The 24510-nt window shown below is 43.5% G+C and overlaps 1 protein-coding gene and 1 pseudogene across 2 annotated transcripts in view; both read right to left on the bottom strand.

Moving 5' to 3' along the window:
- Positions 1-24510, bottom strand: part of UBE2G1 (ubiquitin conjugating enzyme E2 G1) — a 100084-nt gene that overhangs the window by 31555 nt on the left and 44019 nt on the right. Inside the window, exons 1-2 of one of the 2 annotated variants that reach the window (XM_044391770.3) lie at positions 3734-3939; positions 508-610 (exon numbers count right to left, since the gene is read on the bottom strand). In XM_044391770.3, the coding sequence (XP_044247705.1) occupies positions 508-610; positions 3734-3794 (164 nt within the window). In that variant the 5' untranslated portion in view covers positions 3795-3939. Of the gene's footprint in view, positions 1-507; positions 611-3733; positions 3940-24510 lie in introns of those variants that run through there. The other variant, XM_026520689.4, reaches the window with a different exon arrangement.
- Positions 13598-24510, bottom strand: part of LOC125283740 (60S ribosomal protein L19-like) — a 29135-nt pseudogene continuing 18222 nt past the window's right edge.

The raw sequence follows: 24510 nt of genomic DNA, 5'->3' as shown, positions 1-24510 counted from the left end.
AATGACAATGTTCCCTTTGGGGGTGAAGGCACAGTAAGCACAAGGGAAGGGATGGGGAGAAACATTTCAATAAAGAATTTTCTTCTCGCCCCATCCTGCCAAAATTAACCCAATACCTCAGAAACAAGTAAAAAATACATGATTTCTATATAGGCTCCTCTTAAAATAGCTTTTCTGTAATAAATTTATTTCAGGTATTAAGAATATCTGAATTTCTGAAACTATTGTATGTTTAAGAAAGCAACAGGTTTCAGACTAGAATTTCAAGCAGAACACAAAACCCTAGACATGATCATTTAGTACAAACGACTTCACCTAAACACAGCCATTTCACCTGCTTTAAAAAATAATTTCACTTCAACCGGGGATGTACTGTATGGTGACTAACATAATATAATAAAAAAAATCATTAAAAATAATAATAATAATTTCACTTCAGTTTGCCAAAGCAGTTTCCATCTGAATTAATGAAGAGAGCTACTTGAGTGTCCGTTCCATGGTACTTACTAGAGTGTGTCAGGGGGACCGATGATAAGGACTTCCCACCGGTAGAGATCATTGTCATCTATTAAACCTGCTGAAAAGCCTTCCACGGGATTTTTGTTGAGTTCTGTGGAAAAAAAATTTTTTTTGATCAAAACTTTCAGGCATGTAATTTTCACCCAACAGATAAATTACAGAACCTGAATATACATGTTATAAATTCCAAACGATTCAGCAGATACACCTGGGTCCACTAGCAAAGAGCTACCTGAGGACCAGAACGTTTCTACTTCTGCACCACAGGGACGCAACGGGGAAGCAAAGCAACGGGGAGGCAAGCGGTCGGAGAGATTGCGTTCTAACCGCCCCTCCCCGCCCCCGGTTCCCAGCTAGGCTCTGAGCGTTCAGGGTAGCCCTCGGGCGGCAGACAGAACTCGTTAGAGTACAGATACCGAGGCCCACAGCTAAGAGACTGTGACCCCCAGTAACTCAAACCAGTACTCCCAGTCATTCTTACACTGCGGTCTTTAGGGTACACTTTCAGAAGCACCAGCAGCAGCCCTAACAGCTTTCTGCTGGAACTGGCTGAGCGGAGCCCACCTCCGGACTGCAGTGTGTCTACCCGGCAAGCCCTCCGTCACCGCGGGGATACACATCTGCAGCGGGTGTTCACGTGCGGCACATCAGACTCCTCCCCGACAGAGCCAACTCCTGGGGTCTTGCCTGTGTGTGCCGACCCCGCTGCCAGCCAAGCTTCCAGCACACACGAGCGGCTTAACAATGACAGCTAGAGGCGCCCGGCTGGCTTAATCGGAAGAGTGTGCAACTCTTGATCTCAGGGTCCTTGGTTCAAGCTCTACATGGGGTGTAGAGATTGCTTAATAAATACATATTTTTTTGAAGACAAAGAGAAGAAGGAGTAGGAAGAAGAAGGGGAGGAGGGGAAGAAGAGGAGGAGGAGGAGGAGGAAGAGTAGGAAGAAGAACAGAACAGCTGGAGCCTACAGGAATGGCACTGGCATCATGAGAATTCTCTCTTCCAGAGAGAGTGCTCTGGCATGGATGGAAAATGATGGAAGCAAAGGACTAGTGTGGTGGGGGGAGACGTAGGCCAACACGGGAGCTTAGTGGACCAGGTCAGGAGTGCAGTCTGACGGTTCCTAGACACATAAGGCTTAATCATGACCTACTTACTGATGGTGGGTATTAGGTACAGATTTCTTTAAACAGCTGTTTAATGAGGTGTAATTGACATTCAGTGGATTGCACATATTTAAGTTATGAAATTTGATACATATTAATATATGTACACACCTGTGAAGCAATCAACACTGTTGTGATAGTAAATATACACACACACTGTATACAGAAATCAGCAACAGGGAGGTCAAACGGGGAGCACTGACTGGCTCCAACTGAGAAGTGGGGGCCAAGCACGTGAGAGAGAGCAGTCAGGGAGGGACGTGCTGGGGGCCTGAACGGGTGTGTGATTCTCACATGCTTCCTGCCATCAGCCTCAAAGAGTTCAGTCTAAAGATAAAAGCAAGCGTAACACAACCTAGAGTGCTTTTACAGAGGACTGAACACAGTGTGTTAGTAACGGAGAAGATCTTTATTTTTTGAGGGACAAGGAGGTGCTGTTATTTCAACAACTAGGATTTAACACCCCAACATGCCAGTGAAACACAGAGCCTAAAGGCAAATTTTATTTATATTTAAATATGAATGGCTTTTCTCAAAATTTGATTTTTTAGAAGTATAAATTTTTGCAAAAGGCAACACAGACCTATCTTTTACATCAGTACTGTATTTCAAAATGCAAGAAATGTATTTTTACTTTTAAATAGCCAGTCTAAGACATTTTTAAAAGGGTACTGAAAATGGAAAGGCATGAGCTAGGACCTGTACTTTGTTTCTGCACGTGAACACTCGCTGGGCAGCAGCGGGAGCCCCGAGCCCCACCCACAGCCCACCGGGCGGAGCACAGACCACCACAGTTAAGGGCAGTCGTGTTCTTTTTCTAGACGAACAGTATCATATTTCTCAGACCATTTTCTTAAACACTGTATTCGAGTATTATGGAAGATTCTTCAATTTATCCAGAAAATCACCCTCTTGCTGCATTTTCCATCAGAAGCCCAGAGTTTTATAAATGGAGGTAAGTTCTGAAACCAGCATACATGGTGAAAATCACCCTTGAGAATTCCCTTACGTGTCCCTTAAAGTACATCACTGCTTCTCACTTCTGTCAATACGTCGTAACTCCTACAAGTCTTTTGCACATTCTCTCCATGCTTTTCTTCTACAGGACTGAGCACGTCCACTGCTTGTTTAAATAACGTAAAAGCAACATCGTAGATGTCCGATATCTCACTTCTGTCGTGGCTTCTGCCCCTGGCAGGGGTCCCCCAAGGCCTGGACCCACAGCTATGTGACAGACTGACAGCACACCTTCACAAATGCTTCCCTTTCCCATGGGGTCTTCCCTAAATATTTTACCCAATAATCGTCTTTTCCCTTCTGCTAAGTTCCCAGTAATTATACTTCTAGCCTGACACTCAACTCCTGTGGAATCTCAGCCCGATTCCCATGGAAGTAGACAGGCAAGTGCCATGCATGGTAAATGCCCCAACAGCAGCACAGTAATTTGGAGGGGCACAGAGAGGGCACCTTATACTCATGAAGAGACAGAAAAGGGCTTCTAAAAAGACAGGAGACATCGGAAAGAAGACAAAGGATTGGGGTGGTTGCTGCAAGGTTGAGACAGAGGAGCCTACACAAGGACTTGAAACATGGAGATCAGGAGCTGGCCGGAACAAAGGGGGGCATGCAGCCGAGAGCAGACAGAAGGTCAGAAGCTGGGCAGCAAAGGGCCTTTGTAAGCCCTGTATCCAGAGGGCCATGACAGCCTCTGAAGGGTTTGTGTTTTGTTTTGTTTTTAAAACAATGAGGTGACCATGAGATTCAACATTTTCAAAAACAAATCTTGCAGAGCGTAAAAGATGACAGAGACTAAGGCCACAGTGACGACAAAGAAGCCAAAACAAAGCCATAAAGGTCCTCCTGGAACGTGTACCTTTAGTAGGGTGCCACTGGGAGTACTGACGGAAAACAGGGACATTCAGGAGAAAGAACCAACCCAACTTGGTAATGTGAGGGTTAAAATAACAAGTCAACAATGACACAGATTTCCTCAAAAAGTGAAACACAAAGTTACCACATAACCCCGCAATTCACTCTGAGGTACATACCCAAGAGAACCGAAGACGTCCGTCCACATAAAAGCTCTACAAAATGTTTATGTATCAGCATTACTTGTAACAATCCAGAGGTGGAAACAGCCCAATGCCCGTGGGTAAACAAATTACGGTGTATGTGCAGACCGAGCAGGGCTCAACCACAAAAAGGAACAAGGTACTGATACACGCTACAACCTAGATGAACCTCAAAATCCCCAGGCCCAGTGAAAGAAACCAGACACCTAAGGTCACGTATCATAGGGCTCCGTTTATAGGACACATCCAGACAAGGCAAGTCCACAGAGACAAAAGCAGAACAGAGCTGCCAACAGATGGGGGAAACGGAATACGGCCATGGTGGGTGTCTGTGGGGTGACGAGAAAGTTCAGGAACTAAAGAGACAGTGGTCCGTCCAACACTGTGAACACCCTCGATACACTGAGCTGTACACTTTTAAACAGCAACTTCTAGGTCACTTTAATTTCACATCCAATTTTTAAAATCTCACACAGGTTTCTCTGCAGAGCAACTGGGTAGAAGTCTGTTCATTCTCAGAAACGGGACATACAGGAATGAGATAGGGAAACTGAAGGACTCCATAAAACCCTGCTTTTTGCTCCATCTTCCTGCTTCTGTTCTTGCCAGGACCTGCACCCCCACTGCACAGAGGCCTCGAATGCAGACAGTGTGTATCCCCCTTGCAAGGGACAAGCAGTTAGTGATTTCTCTAGGACAGGTAATATCTAAGGAACGACCAGGTGAAAATGACTGGACGAAGCCATCACAGGCATATTCCAGACCACGGGCACGAGACAACTGGACGCCAGAGCCCCCTGGCTCCAAGGAGTAACACCCGGGCCCTCGTCTTTGTTCTAACCTGTTCCTGGGCGCCTGAGAGGGCACCTACACTGGACCACAATCCTCAATAAAACCCCAGCCCCAAAGACGGGACGACCCTCCTTTCCTTTCTCAGTCTCCCAGACACTGTCTGCATTACACACCTCTACCCCCCCTTCAACTCCACTTCCCCTCCCGCTGGCTCATGCTGGATTTCTGTCCTGTGCAGCCAGGGACCCAGCCTGCCAGCATCAGGAAGATGTGCTGATTTGAGGGCTGAGGGAAAGTGACGATGGTTAAGTTTAATGTTTAAGAGAGAAAGAGCACGAGCCGAGAGCCAGGGGGCAGGGGGGTAACAGGGGGAGAGAGAATCTAAAGTAGGCTCCACGCTCAGATCAGAGCCCAATGCGGGGCTCAATCTCATGACCCTGAGATCATGACCTGAGCTGAAATCAAGAGTGAGATGCTTAACCTACCACTGAGCCACCCAGACGCCCCTGATGGCAGGTTTAGTTTTAAAAACCTATGGACAAAAATATACTGTTTTTGTTTTTAATTCTTAACTAAACGGAAAGACGTGGAGGGTTATCAGAATACTGTTGATAACTGCAGGCATAAGACTGACGGTGTCCCCCACGGATGAGCATTAAGTGTGAAGCCAGTTAGAAGGTCTAACTGAATGAATTCTAGAGCATACCAGTATTTTGAGGATACAACAAAACAAAACAAAGGCCACAAAAGTGACTAAGAACAGGAAGACAGGGAAGTAGGAAGTAACCTAAGGAAAAATTACATCACAAAGGCCAAAGGAGAAAGATGCTGACAACAATAAATAGACACTGCTCAGGAAAAAGGTCTAAAATCAACCCGCCGGGTTCCCTGAAGAGAAGGCCAAGGGTGCCCCAGGCATAACTAGTTTCAGTGTGATGGTAAGTCAGGGGCCATGCAGGCAACAGAGCTGACAAACAGGTGAAGGAAAAAAAATACAAGTGGAAACTTTTTCAAGAAGTCTGTGGATGGAAAAGTGTAGTAGCCATACAAAGATAAAATTCCAGCAGGTTTTTTAATGGAAAAGACCAAAGAAAAATGTTTAAACAACCTATGGACACTTAAATGTTGACAAAGATACTTCACACTACATTCAAATCTGGATGGACTATAAGACATAATTAACCAATAAAAGTTAATGAAAAAATATAGAATTTTTTTAAACATAATGTTGGATTGGAGGTGGCCTTCCTAACCCACCTCCAACAGCCAAAACTCAACAGATTATACCACACAAAATATTTTAAATCCAGCACAACAATAAAGCTTCAATACAAAGGACAGACCAGGAGAGACTATTTGCAAACATAACGGGTAGAAGTCTAATGTCCCGAACACAAAAGAAAGGGGAAACATGCAGGGGTCCAAGTACAAAGGGAGTGGAAACAGCCAAAAAAAACCACAATTCTGGCCTATGAAGACAAATGTCCGCAGACATGCCTGGGTTTGTCTATATTCCAAAAGTCGTACAGAGACACTTTCAATGGGACAAACATGGAGATGGAGCTTTCTGAATGCTACCTGGACACAATTCTAGTTGGAAAGAGCTCTCCTTTCCACAAATCATGAATGCTAAAGCAAAATTTTGAAGTTCTGAAACAGGCAAAACTAATGATTAGTATTTGAAATCAGGACAAGAGTTGTCTTTTTTTCTTTCTCTTTTGGGAATGGAATGAGAGTGGTATCTGGAAGGAGGCCTAAAAGGGATTTCAGGGGTGCTGGTAATGGTGTGCTGCACAAAATATTCATGCACTTTTCTCTGTCTACGTTACACTGCAATTCTTAAAGCTCAGTAAATCCTGGAGTGTCACATCACTTTAAATGAGCATTATGTATGCCCACAGTGAATCTGGAAATCGCTGTGCGCCAAAGTGGTCTACAAAAAATGAACAAAAGCAAACCAAGGACAAGGAAATGTCCTTGAAAATAACAATTTGGATAGTTATAAGTAATGGGCAATAATGCACGAGAAGACTTCTATGACAGAGTCGTTACTCAAGGATAAGACCTTTAAAAGAGAATGGAAATGGGGAGAGCATATGAAAAATAAGAACTCTATAGCTCTGAATTCGAATCACAAGTTTCAGTATGAATTCATGATATAGCTTTAAAAATTCTGAGCTGTGTCCAGTGAAAGGTCTAGGAAAAATGACCAACCCTGTAGAAACGAGCATCCCTAGTGCCCAGAATATGACTCCAAATAGATTTACTACTTACAGGGACCAGGGATCTTCAGAGAAAGGGCTGAGTGCAGGTCTGGGGCAGGACGTGTTCTAGGCTCATCTCATACACACCAAATAAAAAGGAAGCTGCCAAATAATACCATGATCTTCTTAAAAGGACACACCCAACTTAGAGAGGTTCCCACTGGTCACATATGGGACAATCCAAGTATCAACGAAGCTAGTAAGACTAACAGTCTATAAACAGTGGTATCAAAAACAACCAACCTATTGGTCCCACAATTTTGGGATGCTAATAAACTGTTTTTGTTGTTTGTTGTAAAACAAACTTTTTTTTCTTTTGAAGATTTTATTTATCTGTCAGACAGGGAACACAAGCAGGGGAGGAGCAGAGTGAGAGGGAGAAGCAAACTCTCCACTGAGCAAGGAGCCTGACGCAGGGCTCAATCCCAGGACCCGGGGATCATGACCTGAGCCAAAAGCAGACGCTTCACTGACTGAGCCACCGAGGAGCCCCTGTAAAACCAATTTAAAAGAGCAAAAGATTCAAGATCTATTCTTCTTTTTCTATAGAAAATTGTACTACCAAGTAATCAAACAGTAATTACAATCTGATCAAATAAGGTATCTCTCTGTAGAAATAGCGCAGTTAAAAAATGAAAAACGGACACATTGTCATATGGCCATTTTAGTCCAGGCATTTTAAAAAGGAAGACAACCAGCCATTATGTATCTCCTGATAAACAAACCACCATTCAGGAAGTGATCTTGCCTCACTCACAAACCTGAGCCTGTCCACGCCCCCAGACACAATTACCAATTTCGGGAACACACAGAGAAATGTGGTAACGGATACCCCAGGACACACACAATCAGCAAAGACCACACTGCAGGGAAATTCTAAAGGGCAGAGCCTAGAACCCTCATGAAACACACCACGTGGGGAACAAGAGAGGACTGAGCTCAAACTTTAAAAAAAATGTATGCCACAAGTAAAAATGCGAAGGCTAACCAGATATTAGTTAATATTAAGATGTTAACATCACATTATTAATATTAAACAATTGTTGATTTTTTTTAAATGTGGTAAGGCCATTTGCGGGTCTTTTAATCCCAGTTTTTAGAGATCTATAATGAAACGTTTACAGACAAATGATGAGTGACATATGATGTTTGCGATGTGCTTAAAATCCTACAGGATGGATAAAACCGGACTGCTCAGGACTACTAAGTGCTGAGGCTGGGAGAGAACACGGAGACTCATTATACCAATCCGTCTACTCTGCTGCCACTGTCTGTTTAGCATTTGTCCAAGGTAGAAAAATGCTAAAAAGGTAGTCTAATTAATGGACTCTAATGTTTTTTATCAATCACATGAAAACAAACCATCACTGAGCCTCACTCCGCAAATACACGACGTCTCAGAAGAACAACCACGTATCATTTATACTTGACTCTTCAGGAAACAAGCTACCTTAACTATAAATGGACCTTGCCAAGACCAATGGTTGACTAAGTCTAACGGCTACAAAGCCAAATACAAACTGGTATTTAGAGCCTAGCACTGATTTCCCTTTGTGTCTGGGTGACTGTGGTCTCCTGCTCCAGGGAACGTGCATTCCTGTCACATTTATTCATACAACACATAGCTGGCTGTAAGGTGCATTTCTGTAAAGTGACTATTTCTACACTGGCTTCTTTTCGAGCTTTTGAAATTACAAAAAGACCTTTTTATCCAGACACTATCTAATTACTCCTCCTAAGTATCAAGATGGTTTATTAAAATAATTTTGACCTTATTGTAAGAATAAATTACCATATTAATTTCAAACATTTAAATCACCACAAACCAACTCACGAACATTAACAGAGAAGATATTCATTTCCTCCAAGCTTCCATTGTTCATCAATATTACGCGGTATTATGTCGGTCAGACCTGCATGTGAATGTCAACTCTCTCACTAGCCTCGTCATTGTGAACAAGTTTCTTAACCGCTTCTCTCTCTCTCTCACTCTCTTTCATTCCTTCGGAGTCTCATCCTCCTCATCAGTAGAGTCTGGTAAAACCAAGAGAGCCCTGCGAGTCAGAGGAGAAACTGTGTATGCAACAGACCGTCCACCTTAGAGCGCAGTGTAAGTTACTGGCTTTCTTCCTTTAAACTGCTCACTAGGCTACAGGCTATCAAAAGAATCATCAACGTTCTTTAGAATTCTGAGGTCTGGGGAAATACTACATACCCCGCATCTAACACATCACACCCCACTATTTATTTCTAGTAGGAGCTGTCCAACAAGGTCCCCATACCGAGGGCCATAATAATGAGTGAATGAACACACTCAAGCCAGGAGAATGGTATCTTCTGGAAGATTTTTCAAATTGGAATTAAAGAAAGAAAATCCCAATCCAGACAGCTGTAAAAAGCCACAGTTCAAATCTCAAGGAGAAAGGTGGTATGAGAAAATGAAGCCAAAATGGAGAAAAATGAGCAAAAGTAAGCAATAGGAAGAGACGTCCTAACAGAATTCCAGTTCCTGATACCTGGTATCACTCCTGGCCTTCCATAAATTTGGAGGAGTCAAATTTCCTTTTTATCTATATACTTCTAGTTCAACTCCTATCCCTTCCAACTAAGGGTACCTGTTTCTCCTTTGAAAGAGCGGTATTTTTTGAGCTTATATCCGGGGTGGACTCTGCCCGTTTCCACCCCCTCCCCGAATACGGCGCAGTGGTGGTCTCCACTTTCTTCCAGCCTCACCCACATCACTCGGGGATGCAGGGGTAATACAGGTTGTTCTCGGCAGGGATGGCAGCGCATGACCACCACCACCCCCACCCGCCAGGGCAAGTACGCGGGGAAACTCTGTTCCTACTGTTGCCAATACAGGTGAGAGTCCTTGATCACTTTACTACACCCTGATTTTCTTAAGTATTGCTCAAATTAAATTAAGGTTTCTGGGTAGAAATTTTTCAAAACCAGGTTGTTTTACTTAATATCTAACAGGTCTCATCTCCTTATCTATTTGTTTTTGTGCGATGAAACTAGGTTACGTTACTCTATTTCATATATCAATACATGGAATTTGCTTTCTTTTGTATTTGCCTACCCCCGAGGTCTCAGCAATCTCAAAGTGAAATTTACCTCTTCTCACCGTTCCTTGTTACCATCAACTGCAGGAAGAGACTCTCAAAAAAAATCTCCCAGTACAATAATGAAGTGTTTGACTCTCTATTCCAACTCACTTCAAGTTCACCTCAACCACCTAATAACACATACAGAAATTCAGGAAGACTTCAGAAAAAAGAGTCTCAAAGCAATTACTACAATATGATCTCTTTTTTAAAAAAGACCTGAAAGAAGGCTTTAATTATAAAGCAACAGAGAGCTCCAAGGCAAGCAAGAACATTAGAAAAGAAACAAAAGGACAAAAAACAAAGACATGGAATGCTGTCATATTAGAAAGGACAAAAATTTCTTAGAAACTATAATAAAACAAATCGTGGTCCTAACTTTAAGAAGATAAACAATTATGCACTCGAACGGAGTGAAGGCGATAAAGGGAGCTTTGGTATTCCTGAAGGGATGAGAACACAAAGTGTCACAAACACACACATAGAACTCTCCTGTCGTAACGAAATGCAGCCTGACAAGACACTCCACAGGCCAGAAAAGCCTGGCCCGGGACGTACGCCACTGGCGCAGCTGTCAGATCAGAGAGCAGTGGTGTCGCGGGTGCCGGAAGACAGCAGGTCAGGCTCAACACGGGCGTGAGCGACCACACGAGTCTGAGGGAAAGTGGGCCACGAGAAATAGGAAGCCAGAAGAGGAGGCCAGGGTACGACGGCAGTAAGCGTTCCCAAGCGCTGTGAGCGAAGGACTTAAGCGTAAGTGGTACTTCCTGAAATAACTGCTGGGAAGTGAATCAAAATAAAGAATTATGTAACAGAAAACCAGATTAAAAAGACGCGCACACCTACCCCCTGTAAATACGTAACTAAAACTAAACAACCATGACTGGCTAGAAGCTTTTAAGAGTCTACTCTAAATCCTGATTGTGTAAAAATAGGATTAACCTAAAAAAAAAAAAAAAAAAAAAGTCAGGAGATGGGAAGAGAAGGAAAGAGGATCACGCGTACATGTTTACACCTGCGCGCAGGGTACCAAGAAATCAAGGGGTTCTCGCACAACTACCAAGGGTTTTTTTATCATCTCTCCACTTTCAGGCTCTTACAGGAGCTCACCTCCTGTGCAGTAACCAACACCTCTCCGTGGTTCCATCATGTTTCCAATAACACCTCATAGCTTGTTGGGTTTTGTTTCAAATGCAACCAACTGAAGACTTTTAACTGGCGTGTGCATCATAACTCCGTACTGCCACCTGCATATCTGCATCATAAGTGTCTGGAATGGGGTTCATCAAACGTAGATGATGGCTAAGATTAAGTGGTAGGGTTCCTTCAACTTTCTTTTTTACTTCGATTTTCTTCATTAAAAAAAAAAAAAAAAAGCCGTGGGGCACCTGGGTGGCTCAGTCATTAAGCGTCTGCCTTTGGCTTGGGGCGTGATCCCGGAATCCTGGGATCGAGCCCCGCATCGGGCTCCTCCGCTGGGAGCCTGCTTCTTCCTCTCCCACTCCCCCTGCTCATGTTCCCTCTCTCGCTGGCTGTCCCTCTGTCAAATAAATAAATAAAATCTTCAAAAAATAAAATAATTTTAAAAAATTTAAAAAGCCGTTCATTCTAAAACAACACAGGAAAATAAAATGTGAGCAGTTTGTCACTCTACCTTCTCATCCTTCGAAACAGTTAACAATTTGCTATACACATTCTTCCCAGTTTTGACTATACCCCTATGCAGAGAAAATGGAATCATTTTATACCTTGTGGGTCACGTCGGTACAGCAAACACATTAGTTACTTGGTTCCGCCCACTTTTTTCAAGTGTAAATAATACTGCTATAGAACATCTCTGTACTGTCCTCGCACATCTGGGGGAGGAAACCCAGAACCTACACCCCTATAGTTGAGCTGTGGGCCGGAGGAAGATGCCCATCGTCCATGAAAAGTGTATTTCAATCTGTACTCGTACAAACACCGTGGGAACCTATTTCCCTGCAGCACTGCTAACCCTGGGTAATATCCTTTTCCCACTGACCACTGACAATTCATATTTCTTACATGTATTACCTATTTATAGTTTTTGCCCTTCTTACTGATTTGGGTGAGCCTTTTAAACAGTATGGCTCTGGATAACCGCCATTTTGTTTTAAAATATTCTTGATTCGTTTTAGCTTTGTAAATTTTCATTTTTTGCTAAGCAGAAGTTGAAGCAATGTATGTTTAAAAAAAAAAAAAAAGTCCACCTTCATGGTTCCTTAGTTTGTCATGCTTAGAAAAACCCCCTCCGTCTAGCCCAGACTAAAATAGTCTTGACTGCTTTATCTAGTGGTCTTTTTTTATTTCAACTACTGGCTAATGGTCTGGCCCCAGTCAGGTTCCAAATCTGTAAAACGAGGATAACAGTGTCTATTTCATGTCTGAGGAATATACTCAGGCACGTACAGTGTCTAACCTAGTACTCGGCACGTTGTAAACACTTAGTAACTATCATGATCCTTTTATAATTCATGTAAACATAAAGATATGAATCCAGTTCCCATCTACCTATCCCAAATAGGACTAGTCAGTTGTTCCAGGGCATTTTATTAAATAATCTATCTTTTCTCCAGGATCTGGAAGCCACTGTGGGTGGACCCTGGAAGAGAAGGTGATCAAGCCCTAACTCATCGCTTGCCTTCGGACCTGTCTGTAACAGCATTTCCTTATCAAGTGTTTCACTCGCCTTGACTATCTATCTACCAAGAAACTGAAATAAGCCCAAATGAGAGTCCAATTCCGTCATTTGTTGTACACGCACAAACTTCTAAGTTGGCAGTAGAGCACCTAGAAAGGATTCCAAATAAACCATTAAAAATTAAACCCCTAAATTTCCCTAAATTTTCTGTAATACTTGTTTTTATGACTGGAAAAAGCATATTTCAGGCAAAGAGGAAAATGGAAGAACTTAATGGTAGGGAGTCTTTTAAAAAATATTCAGGAGATAAAAGCTGATGGTGTGAGCGCACACACATGCTTTCTCTACTAGCTTTTCAGGGCACCTGTAATGACCTAAGACAAGTGTTCCACAAAGTCCAGATAAAATGTGTGACAGACAGACATGTAACCTATTTCCAATTGGGGGGAACGGCAGATCCCTAAAGAAAAAATTGGAAATAAACTACTGTATAAAAAAAAATAAAACAAGTAAAAACAAATTAAAAGAAAGAAAGAAAAAAGGAAAAGGTATGGAGGCAGATGGCTGCTGACCATCTACACAGAAAGCAGGTAGTTCTAAAGGCGCTGGAACCAAAGCCAACGGCAACTCTTCCCTCTGCTGACCAGTGGTTTGGCTTCACTGCATTCCACCAGCTTTGAAAGGACAACACGAAACAACTCCACAAAGAAATGAGATGCAGTGACATATACCATCAGATGAAGGTTAGGACCACACACCCAGTGAACCATGTAATGTCCCCTCCACCCCACCCAATTTCCTTGATAAACTCTACACTCAAAAGTTACAGAATGGTGTGGGATTTAGGGCCAAAGGCACCTGATATTTACAGCACCCAAACTCTCATCATTTACTTAAGTTGGAAGCCAAGTTTTACATACAAATCTGAGACACCAGCATGCAAGAAAAGTCCAACTCTCCTGCTGTGTCCTTAATGTTTTCACGTTAAAAAAAAAAAAAAAAAAAAAAGCTAGGCTACGTGTTAGTACATTATCAAACAGGATGACCAGCTTGGTCAAACCGAGTTTTCGATCATCAGTGAAACCCTCAACCAGGTCCAGCCAGCGCTCAGGTGTCCGCTAAAGCGGGAAGTCCTCTCATGATCTTGCACGGAAACGAAGAGCGCGGAAGCAGGTATTTGTTTAAACTAATTGTTTATACAGATGTAGACTGCGTCCCAGAGTTTAAAATATGTTTCTGCTGGTATGTGCTAAATCCTATTTAGTAAAGTCCCTACTTAGAGCTGTTTTAAATTTACTACAGCTCCAAACAATATTATGTATTCTGAACTGGTAAACAAAAACTAACTTACTGTTAATTAGTGAGGTCAGCTTTATTTTATACACTAACTACAAATAAATAACACACCGTTTCTGTCATTTAGCGTTTTTAAAAGATTTTCATTTTTCTTAAAATCTTTTATTAAATAAAATTATCAACTTTTAAATATTATATTCAGATATCCATCCTAGCCCCTGTTTCTAACTTTCAGTTGATTTTCCTCTTTTACAGGAGATCTGCCTTTGATTACACATCATTTGATTTCTTTTTCCATTATTTGTCTTTCACTTTTTGTCTTGTGTTCCTGTATTGGCTAGAATATTAAAAATATGAACAATGGCGATATAACCTTTTCACTATTACTGACTCTTTAAAAATATACATAAAATTACTGCTGATTTTCTACAACTATTATTTACACATTAAAGCAAGTTCATTCTTTTCCTAAGGCTCCAAATTGTTCTGTTGTTGCTGTTTGGTTTTAAACGGAAAGAATGAAAGTTGGATTTTTTTCAAAGGTCTCTTGACACATATGTGTATTACCACACTGCTGCACACTAACACGGAACTGTTTCTTCTCCAGCGCGTCTCCCCTCCGGCGTGTGAGCGCGGTCCCGGCGGGAACGGGAGCGCGTGTCCCCCCTCCAGCGTGAGCACGCGATCCCGGCGGGAACGGGAGCGCGCGTCCCCCTCCACCGTGTGAGCGCGCGGTCCCGGCGGGAACGGGAGCGCGCGTCCCCCCTCCAGCGTGTGAGCGCGCGGTCCCGGCGGCAACGGGAGCGCGCGTCTCTCCAGCGTGGGAGCGCGCGGTCCCGGCAGTAACGGGAGCGCCGCCACAGCATTCCTTCGTAGAACCGCGCTGCTCCTCCGCTCCTCTGCAGCTTTAACTTGTAGGCCTGTACGGAGGATGCTGGCATCTATACTGGGATGGGTCCAGAGTGTTTTTCTTTTTTTAATAAACGTTCTGAGTCTAGTTGACACACAGTTACGCTAGTTTCAGGTGTACGACGTAGTGCTTCGACCTCTCTATACCTGAGGCTGTGCTCGTCACCTGGCACCACACGAGGCTGTCACAGTGTCACTGACTACGTTCCCTATGCTGTGCCTTTTATTCCCGCGGTTTATTCCTTCCATCACGGGAAGCCTGGTCCGCCCACCCCCTAGGCCCATGCAGCCCACCCCTCCCCCTCCCCTCTGGCCCAGGTGTTTCCATGCTGTCAGATTTTGATATCAAGGTTATAATGGGCTCAAATGAAAGAGGAAACTTCATAACTTTATGATGAAGTAATTAAAACAAAGTCAGATGAATATCAGAATAAACAGGTCAACACAACCTGCTAGACAGAAACAGGCTCTTTGGGAATTTATAAAATTGTCCACTGGGGAAGAGAGGAGTAAGTCCACAACTTCTATCACATTATACACTTACACATAATATAAACTTTACCAAAATAATTTAGTTTATTTTTTTATTCTCTAGCTGGACTATAAGCAAGATATGAAACTCAGCTTTGTCTACACAGAAATGAATGATAGGAAAAAATTACTAGGGGGACTTGGCTGGCTCAGCTGTAGAGCATGAGACTCTTGATGTCAGGGTTGTGAGTTCAAGCCCCACGTTGGGTGTAGAGCTGGCTTACTTAAAGAAAAAAACAAACAAAACAAAACAAAACACAACAAAAACACCTAACACACGACCAAGTTTTAATGTACTTTTGGTGCATGTGTAAAGTGGATTCACATAATGAATACCAAAAAAGGCAACGCACAAAGTAAAAACTAGGGTGGGTGATACAAATTAAGTCACAAATGCATATTAAACACAATGTTGATTCTTGGTTCTTCCTTTAAGTAGGCCCAATCTCCCCCACCCCTGCATTAGGAGACAAACACTCTAAGCAGGAGGCCAGGCCAAGATTGCCTCCAAAGAGGAGAGAAACCCGTGTGACTAGGTGGAGACGGCAGTGGTATATTGCTATGTTAATTTATATCATCTACATATATATACAATAACATATAATTTCACTTTTTGGCGCACCTCCCCATCACACCTTAAACTCCTCTTCAAACCTTCCCTACGATGGTACTGACAGATGATGTTCTTGTAATTCTAATCACTATTGATCTGTGTGTGCTTGTTGTTATTATAATCCCACTGGCAGAAGGAGAGAGCCCTGCTGCAGGGTCAGCACAGGCATCTCAAACACTACTACGCTGATCTCCACATCAAGCAACCATGGCTTCTAAGGAGACGGGATGTCCTGGGAAGACACAGGTGAACATCAGCCAGAGGCCCAGAAGACCACAGACCTTCCAACAACCCCAAGGACAAGAGCTTCGCTATGATCACACCTCCCTCTACCACACGTAAGACTGTTTCTTTGCACAAGAACTAAAGCTGAAGGAGATGCAGATGGCTGCGCATGGCGTGGTGTTGTTCTGAAAAGCAGAGAAACCCTTCTACGGCAGATTTATAACCAGAGTCAGCACGGACGGCACCGAGCTCCGTGCAGATACAGCAACAGGCATTCAGTGTCTTCAAACGTGTGAAGAAGGTGAAAAGAGAGAAGACCAGGATTCAGTAGTTATGTTGTAAAGCAGGTCCTGGACGGTCTCAGAGGCTCAGGGACGGCGCAAGACAAGGTGCATTAAATATCGCTGGTAAAACAGCCTCTGCTGATCATGAGGCCACAACAAATTTTCCTGGTGAACTGCAAAAAATTATTAATAAAGACGGTAATAGTGGAAAGCAAATCTGTCATCTCTAAAATAGGCCCTTTTTTGGAGATGAAAGCCATCTTATATTTTTGTTTCACAAAACAAGAAAAACATGTCAGGCTAACAGGGCTTATATACAGAAAGCTGACAGGCTACCCGAAAGCCTCTGTTGGTGTAACTCTGAAAATACAACACTTGACGGGCGTCTGGGTGGCTCAGTCAGTAGAGTGCCTGACTCTTGATTTCGGCTCAGGTTCCGATCTCAGGGTCCTGGGACTGGCCCCACAACAGGCTCCACACTTAGTGCAGAGTCTGCTTGTCCTTCTCCCTCTGCCCCTTCCCCGGCTCATGCACATGCGCTCTCTCTCTCAAATAAATAAAACCTTTTGAAAAAAAATACAATACTTGAGAAAATGTTGCAAAATGGTTTTTTCTATATGTAGCTTTTTTGTATTTTTTAAAACATTTTACTTATTTATTTGTCAGAGAGAGAGAAAGAGAACACAAGCAGGGGGAGCTGCAGAGGCGGAAGCTTACAGGGAGCCTGATGCAGGGATCAGTCCCAGGACCCTGAGATCATGACCTGAGCCGAGGGCAGATGCTTCACCAACTGAGCCACCCAGGCATCTCGCATTTTAGTATTCTGAATATTTTTATAATCTGAAAATGAAGCTGTTTTCATGGCAGGAGGGGTACTGAGTCTATTTTCATCCTACAACATTCTCTCCCTTCTCAACCTCCTCCATTTCCTGAACCATGCAGGGTCAGGATTTACTCTCTGGTCACCCCTTCCATTTATGACCAGTTCCCTCAACGTAAACAGACCCTCTAGAGGCACCTGGGTGGCTCAGTCAGTGAAGCGTCTGCCTTCGGCTCAGGTTATGATTCCAGGGTCCTGGGATCGAGACCCTCGTTGGGCTCCCTGCTCAGCGCGGAGTCTGCTTCTCCCTCTCCCTCTGCCCCCTCCCTGTTTGCGCTCTCCTGCTTACACGCGCTCTCTCAAATAAACATTTTTTAAAAAGACCCTCTAGTCACCCATGCTTGATGTTCCTTCCTTCCAAAATGTCTCTAGCATCTCTCTTCTTCCAGCATTGCTACTGTTAACATCATTAGCCTAGGTTTAACCCTAAAACACGATAAAACGATCCCAACTGTTTTCCACCCATACTGAAGGCCGCTGTCTTCTGTGTTGACTGGAAGGGTGTTATTTATTATATTCAAATAGTACCTTCCTTATGAGGGAAGGCATTCAAGAGAAATAATTTTCTGACCTCAGCAATGTGTAGGCTTCTTCAGAGCATTTGGCTTATTTTTTTTCTTTTCTATTCCATGAACTGTGTAACTTATCAAATCCACCTCTAAATTTTGGCTGTGAGAATAATTAATAGCCAGTTTATACCAGCAGTAAGAACACAGAATTGTTTGGTATGTATTTTTATTAAAAGCTAATTCTAATGAATACTCTATGCCTGTATCCATTTCCCCCCTTTGCTCTCTCTGTAAGTAAATGATGTCAACTTGCCTAACTTACTCGTTTATTCAAAAATTTATTTGCGTATGTGCGAGACACTGGAGATACGGCAATGAGCAAAACAGTCGTCACTCCCTTTGACCTTGAGAGAACAGCCCTGAGGATTGCTCATTCTGGTCAGGAAAGACATACAAGCAAATATAAAGTATACCAGAGAAGGACCGGGATATGGCACAGGGGTGGGAGCACATGTACACATTTAGGCACTTCAAGAATCCCCATCAGCCACCATAAACCACTTTTTGAATAAGAGAAAAAACAACAGTCCAACAACTCATCAAACCAAAAAATATTCAAGCAGCACTTTAGGTCACAATCTCCCCTGCTCAGACACCTTTCTGGTGACAGCGACGGTTGCACAACACTGTGAATGGATGTAATGCCACCACACCGTACCCTTCCAAATTCTTAAGCCCCCTCCTCTCCCGTGCTAGATTGCCAGCTTCCTTAGACAAAGTCTCCATCCTGCTCCCCTCTTGCCCTGTGCTTCCACTGAGGCTGGACACAAAACCTGGGTTTACGGCTTACGCTCCCCCCTCCCCTCCCCTCCAGACTTCCCTCCCTCGGGCTTGAGTGACTCTCGTCCTTCATTCCACCACTGCTTTCCCTCCGTCTGCCCTCCGATAAAATCCCACCATCTGCCCTTTTCCTCTGGGCATTTGGACACAAGGAAGGCTTCAAATTCTACCTTCTGTAGGGGATTACTTCCAAATTTACCTTTCAGGAGATCTGGACAGTCCTACCAGAGCTCACCCTGAGCTCACGCTCCCTCCCAAACCATTCTTCCGTTTGACTTTCCATCACTCCCTTCCCCTCGGTCACCCAGCCTTGTAGTCGGCTACTGATGGCTAACCTCTCTCCAAGCAGCCTCCGCTGTCTTTCCCGGAAATCCAAACTGCAACCTGCCACCAGATTATTCTTTCTCAGACATAATTCCGGTCCTCTGTGATCCGACTTCAAAATGAAGTTTCCAATCATTCACCTTTTATTATATGGCCCCTGCACCCCTGAACACACCCACAGGGGTGCTCACGCTGACAACTGCTGAACTTCCCCTAAACCATATCCGACCCCCTTTCCTCACGCCAAACCAGGAATAAGTTAACTGTCTCATCTGTGCTCCCTGGCACTTTGTATTACAGAGTTTGCCACCTTCTGCCCATATAAATTAATTCAGCTTTATTTTTATAACTCAATTATATTGTAAATGCTCGAGGAGAGCCATTAATGTAGGGGAGAGGAGACGCAAAACCTCACCTGACTGCTACAGCACACGAGCCCTTCAGTATAAACGCTATGCTTAAAGTAAGAACCATGCTAACCACACACTTCAGAAAGCACTTGTTGATGTACAGATTTATATCAAGTACCTACCATGAGAGTTTGCCAAAATCACATTTACATCTAGGCGATGCAAACGGATGCACAATCACACCTGACTCTAATTACGCAGCGTGCGGGGTCGGAGAGCAGGCGCTAGCAACAACAGATCGGCTTACTCTGGGTTTCCAACCAGCGTCCGTTCTGACCACGACAGGACTCCGCTTCAGCAGGCACGCTCTCTAGCCCCTTCACTCTCGATCCTGGCCAAACAGACTACAGCTTCGCACCGGCACCGGGTGTCCAGAGCAGGGCTCTCAGGCGCACTCCCAGCTCTCTACTAGAGGTCCAGGCTCCAGGCAATGCTGTCCTCCGGCGTCCAGAGGCGCCCGTCATTCCTACTAACGACCTCTACCTAATACACGTTCTTCCTAGTGCACCCGAAGGAACAGGCCTCCGTTTTCACACGTCCGCTGACTATCCACACTCTGCTTTCATGGAGGTAATGCTTCACGCGACTGTTTTTCCCTGAGTAGTAGCTACACGCTGCCTTTACCTGCCTCTTTAAATCACATGTATCACACCCACATTCCAGGTATGTACACACAGAGCGTAGGAGTAAAAAGGACGAACACTTTAAAGAGATTGAAAGATGTTTTTAAAATGAGACCCTTAAACAACCAAATTTTCTCTTCAAATATGCAAAAAGTCTACCGAAAGAGATGTACAAATTCAAAAAAATTGTTATCAAAATCCCAAAAACACTTTTTGCAGACAAAGAAAAACCCATCCTAATATTCATACAGAACCTCAAGGGACTCCAAAATGGCCAAAACAATCTTGAAAAAGAAGATGAACGACTCTTATTTTCTAATTTCAAAGCTTCCTACAAAAACTACAATAATCAAAACAGTGTAGTAGTGACATAAAAAGACACACAGATCAATGGATTAGAATAAAAGCCCAGAAATAAACCCTCACATATATGGTCACATGATTTTCGTCACAGAGACCGACAGCACTCAGCGGGGAAAGGACCACGTCTCCAACAAACAGTGCTAGGACAGCTGGTCAGGCTCCTACACCATATTCAGGAATCACAAGGAACCGAAGACCTACACATAAAGGCTAAAGCTATAGAAGTCTTTGAAGAAAACACAAGACATCAGAGTTGGCAATTTTTTTTTTTTTTAATATGACATGAAAAGCACAGGCAACACGGGGGGGAAAGGTAAACTAGACTTCGCTGAAATGAAAACCCTGTGCGTCAAAGGCTCCCCAGACAATGGCAGAGATCTGCAATCACCTGACACAGGACTGACACCCAGAACGGGAAGTTCATCCACTCACACACACCCCCAATTCAAAAATGGACAGAGGACCTCAACAGGCACCTCTCCAAAGAAGACACACACAGCCAGGGAGCACGCGACAAGATGCTCAAATCCAAGTTATAGGACGATACCACTTCACACCAATTAGGATGGCTATTATTTTTTTAAAAAAAATGAAAACAAAACAAAACAACGAATACTGACAAGGATGTAGGGAAATCAGAAGCCCTGTGCATTGCTGGCGGGAACGTCAGATGGAGCAGCTGCTGTCAAGACAACACAGGAGCCCCTCACAGCATCTAAAGTGGAATGACGGTATGGCCCAGCAATCACACTTCAGTTGTCTACCCCAAAGATGAAAAGCAAGGGCTCAAACAGACACTGGTACCCAGGTCCACAGCAGCATCGTTCCCAACAGCCCGACAACGCGCCGTCTGTACACACAGTGGAGTGTCATGCTGCCTTTGGAAAGGACTGCATACACGCTACGACACGCACAAACCTAGGAAACAGACACAGAGGAACACGTGCTGTGATTCTGCCACGGTACTGAGAGCAGCCCAATGAGACAGTGGTGGCTACACGGGACTGGGGAGGAGGGAACAGGGAGTATTTGCCACGGGTACAGAATTTCAGTTTGAGACGATGAAAATGTTCTCGATATAGGCAGCCCTGGAGTGTGCTTAATGCCAATGAATGACACACACAGGGCTAGCATGATACATTCTGTTATGTGTATTTTATCACAACAATAAAAGCCCAATATACAAATCAGATCAATGTGGAGCCTGCCAAATGGAAGCCAAGCACCTGCCCACCTCCTTGTGTGACAGATCCTGAGGCTGAGACTGCGGGCGCCGCTGCTCTTACTCTCAAGCCTGTGATGTGGGCCACCGGGCAGGAATCGGTCACCAGTCACGGTACTCCAGATTTCTCAACGCCATACGCTCTAGCAGCCACTCCAACTGAACACACACGATGAGACAGACACGTGCAACCTCTGAAACACACCTGCCCTTCTCTTCCCGCGTGGGACGGTGCTCTCCTCTGTTCTCTGTAGGGCACAGGTCCACTGGAGTCCCCAAGGTACCAGGAAGCCAGCACCCTCACTATCACTAAAGACCCAGAGGGCAGAAGCAACCCTAGATGGATCCCCACACTGCCCGGGCTTAGAAGACACAGCAAACCCCACCAGGTTGGGGGCCATCCCTTTTACAGCCTAGACTAGAAAATTAACGGCTAGTCTGGGTCTCCCAGCTGAGAACCAGAATGTGAAGATGAGCCAGTGTTGGTTAAAAAAAAAACAACTAAAAAGACTTTCCACAAACTGACATTTTTAAGTACATGTACAGGCTGCTAGTATTTTGTGCTCTTCGAGGAACTGACATACTGAATTATTTTTGCAGAAGCACTTTAGCACCTTATGCACACCAAAAGCGCTCACTTGTGCTGGGTGGTTTAATGGGCATAATAAATGTCAAAAGAACGAACAAACATTTCAGTAAAACCTAAGATTTCGGCCTGAATTCACGGTCTTGTGCCCTGACAACCGGAGGGAGGAAAGGTGGCAGGGCGCATCGCAAGGGGGAGTGTCAACTGCGTGCCAAGAACCCATGACACAACTCTGAGATCCTTGCAGAGTTACTGAAATGCACACAGGAAACCTAAGCACCTACATGAAAAACTGGAATTAAAATGTTTACCAAAGCAAGTCTAAATGAGAAATGATGTGACGGGCTCTTGTGTTATATCCCCACTAACAGTGAAGACGGCAGCAGAGCCGCACAGGCACTGTTCACTAAGGAGAGCAACACACGATCACAACATCTACAAACAAAATCAACACTAACAGTGAAGAGAGGGGCACAGCCGCACAGGCCCTGTTCAGTAAGGAGGACAACAAACATACAATTACACAATATGCAAACAAACGCGTATTTAGAAGGTCGGAGGAAAAAATACACCAAAACCATCAGTAATTGTGTTCAATTACACAGATTTTTCTCTCTTTACAATCAACTTCTCAGACATAGGAATTTACTTCTACAGTTTAAAGATTTTAATACATTGAAATTTCAGGACATTTTTATAATGGTTAAGGATTCCAACAACCTCAGAAAACAGGGATCCCTTCAAAATAATACCAATCTGCTGCAGCCAACTCAGAAGCCAATTTCTCGCTTCCCAGTATTACTTTGTTTCCTATGCTGCATGGCCCACTACCATGTAGACCTTTTAAACAGTAATTTTTAAACATTTTTATAACATGTTGCTATTTATAAATGACTTAAAGGGTCAGTAAAAGTTCTCTTAGTCTAAAAGTAAATAAGTTAATTTTTCCCCCAAAAGGACTCAACTATCACCAGAAGTTCCTAACGGAATTATGCCAAATAGTGACAAATTCCCTGGTGACATTCCATGACTCACTGGAGAAAGCTGAAGCATCATGCCCTTTGAGTGGAAGACTAGTTTATTTAGCCAGATTACCCAGAGCTCCAAGCTACTGGTACTCATAACTCCAACTCCATCTAAAAAGATTTACACGTTATAAAGTACTTCCACGGAAGCATCTAATAATTTAACACCGCTACAGTGCAGGGCAAGACGGCAACAAACCAAAATTCAACTACTAGGATGGATTTTTCTCAACACAAGCCAAAGGTCAGCTGTGTTTAAAGAAACTGCTGTCAAGTTTCTCCCTCCATCCCCCATTTCCAGGCGACCTTCAGATTTTCCAGAGTCTTATCTGATCTTAGAAATAGGAAACATTCTAAGTGTTAAAGAAAAGGAAGAAAACACAGGAAAGCCTAAGTAATTGGACAAGTAAAAAAAAATTTCCATGTCAGAATAGCCATAACAAATTAAAAGACAAACAACTGCTCTCACAAACATTTAAAACGACACACACACACACACACACACACACACTTCAAAACTGTCAAGAAGTGTTCCAACTTTTCTCGGCAATTATTACGGTAATTTCTGTTTACCTGGCAGAATCAAGAACATTTTCAGAAGTCCCTGATAGTACTAAGAACATAGTAAAAAGGGACTTTTAATACAATGACAGTGAGACTATACATGAGCACAACCTTCCTACAAGGCAAGTGGTGATACTTATGAAGAACCTCACACAGGACCAACTTCCATTCAAGATAACGGGCGACATCACAGCCAGGGCGCACACAGCTGTTGCCAGCCCCGAACGCTGCGAGGGCAGGAGATCCTGAAAGTTCTCATCCAAAGGGGGAGAAGACCACCGTTTTTCTTTGTAACTGTGTAAAGTGACGGAGGTTCACACTACACTACACGTCATGATGCCGCACACTTTAAACTTACACCACGCTGTATGCCAGCTGCATTTCATAAAACCGAAAGAAAGAATGAACCTCAAAGAATGCTCTTCTTTGCTGCAATGATGACCACTCCTAAGAGAAAGTAATCCAAGAAAACATGTAAATATTGTTCATAAGGAAAATCCACAGAAGCATTAGCTATATAATTTAAATAATTTATAAATCAAAAACACCCTCAAAGTCAAAATTTCGGGAGTATTATGGTAACAGAATATGGAAAACTGCTATGCATCTACTTAAAGTACATTGAAAGAGCATTTAATGACATGGGGAAATGTTTAAAATTTGTTTTAAAAAGATCAAATATTGTAAATATATCTCTAATGCCTAATACACACACACTGCACGT

This window comes from Ursus arctos, unplaced genomic scaffold (assembly GCF_023065955.2).
Source record: "Ursus arctos isolate Adak ecotype North America unplaced genomic scaffold, UrsArc2.0 scaffold_14, whole genome shotgun sequence".
Lineage (NCBI taxonomy): Eukaryota > Metazoa > Chordata > Mammalia > Carnivora > Ursidae > Ursus > Ursus arctos.
The sequence above is the reverse complement of the archived record's forward strand: the minus strand, read 5'-3'. Positions and strand labels throughout refer to the sequence as shown.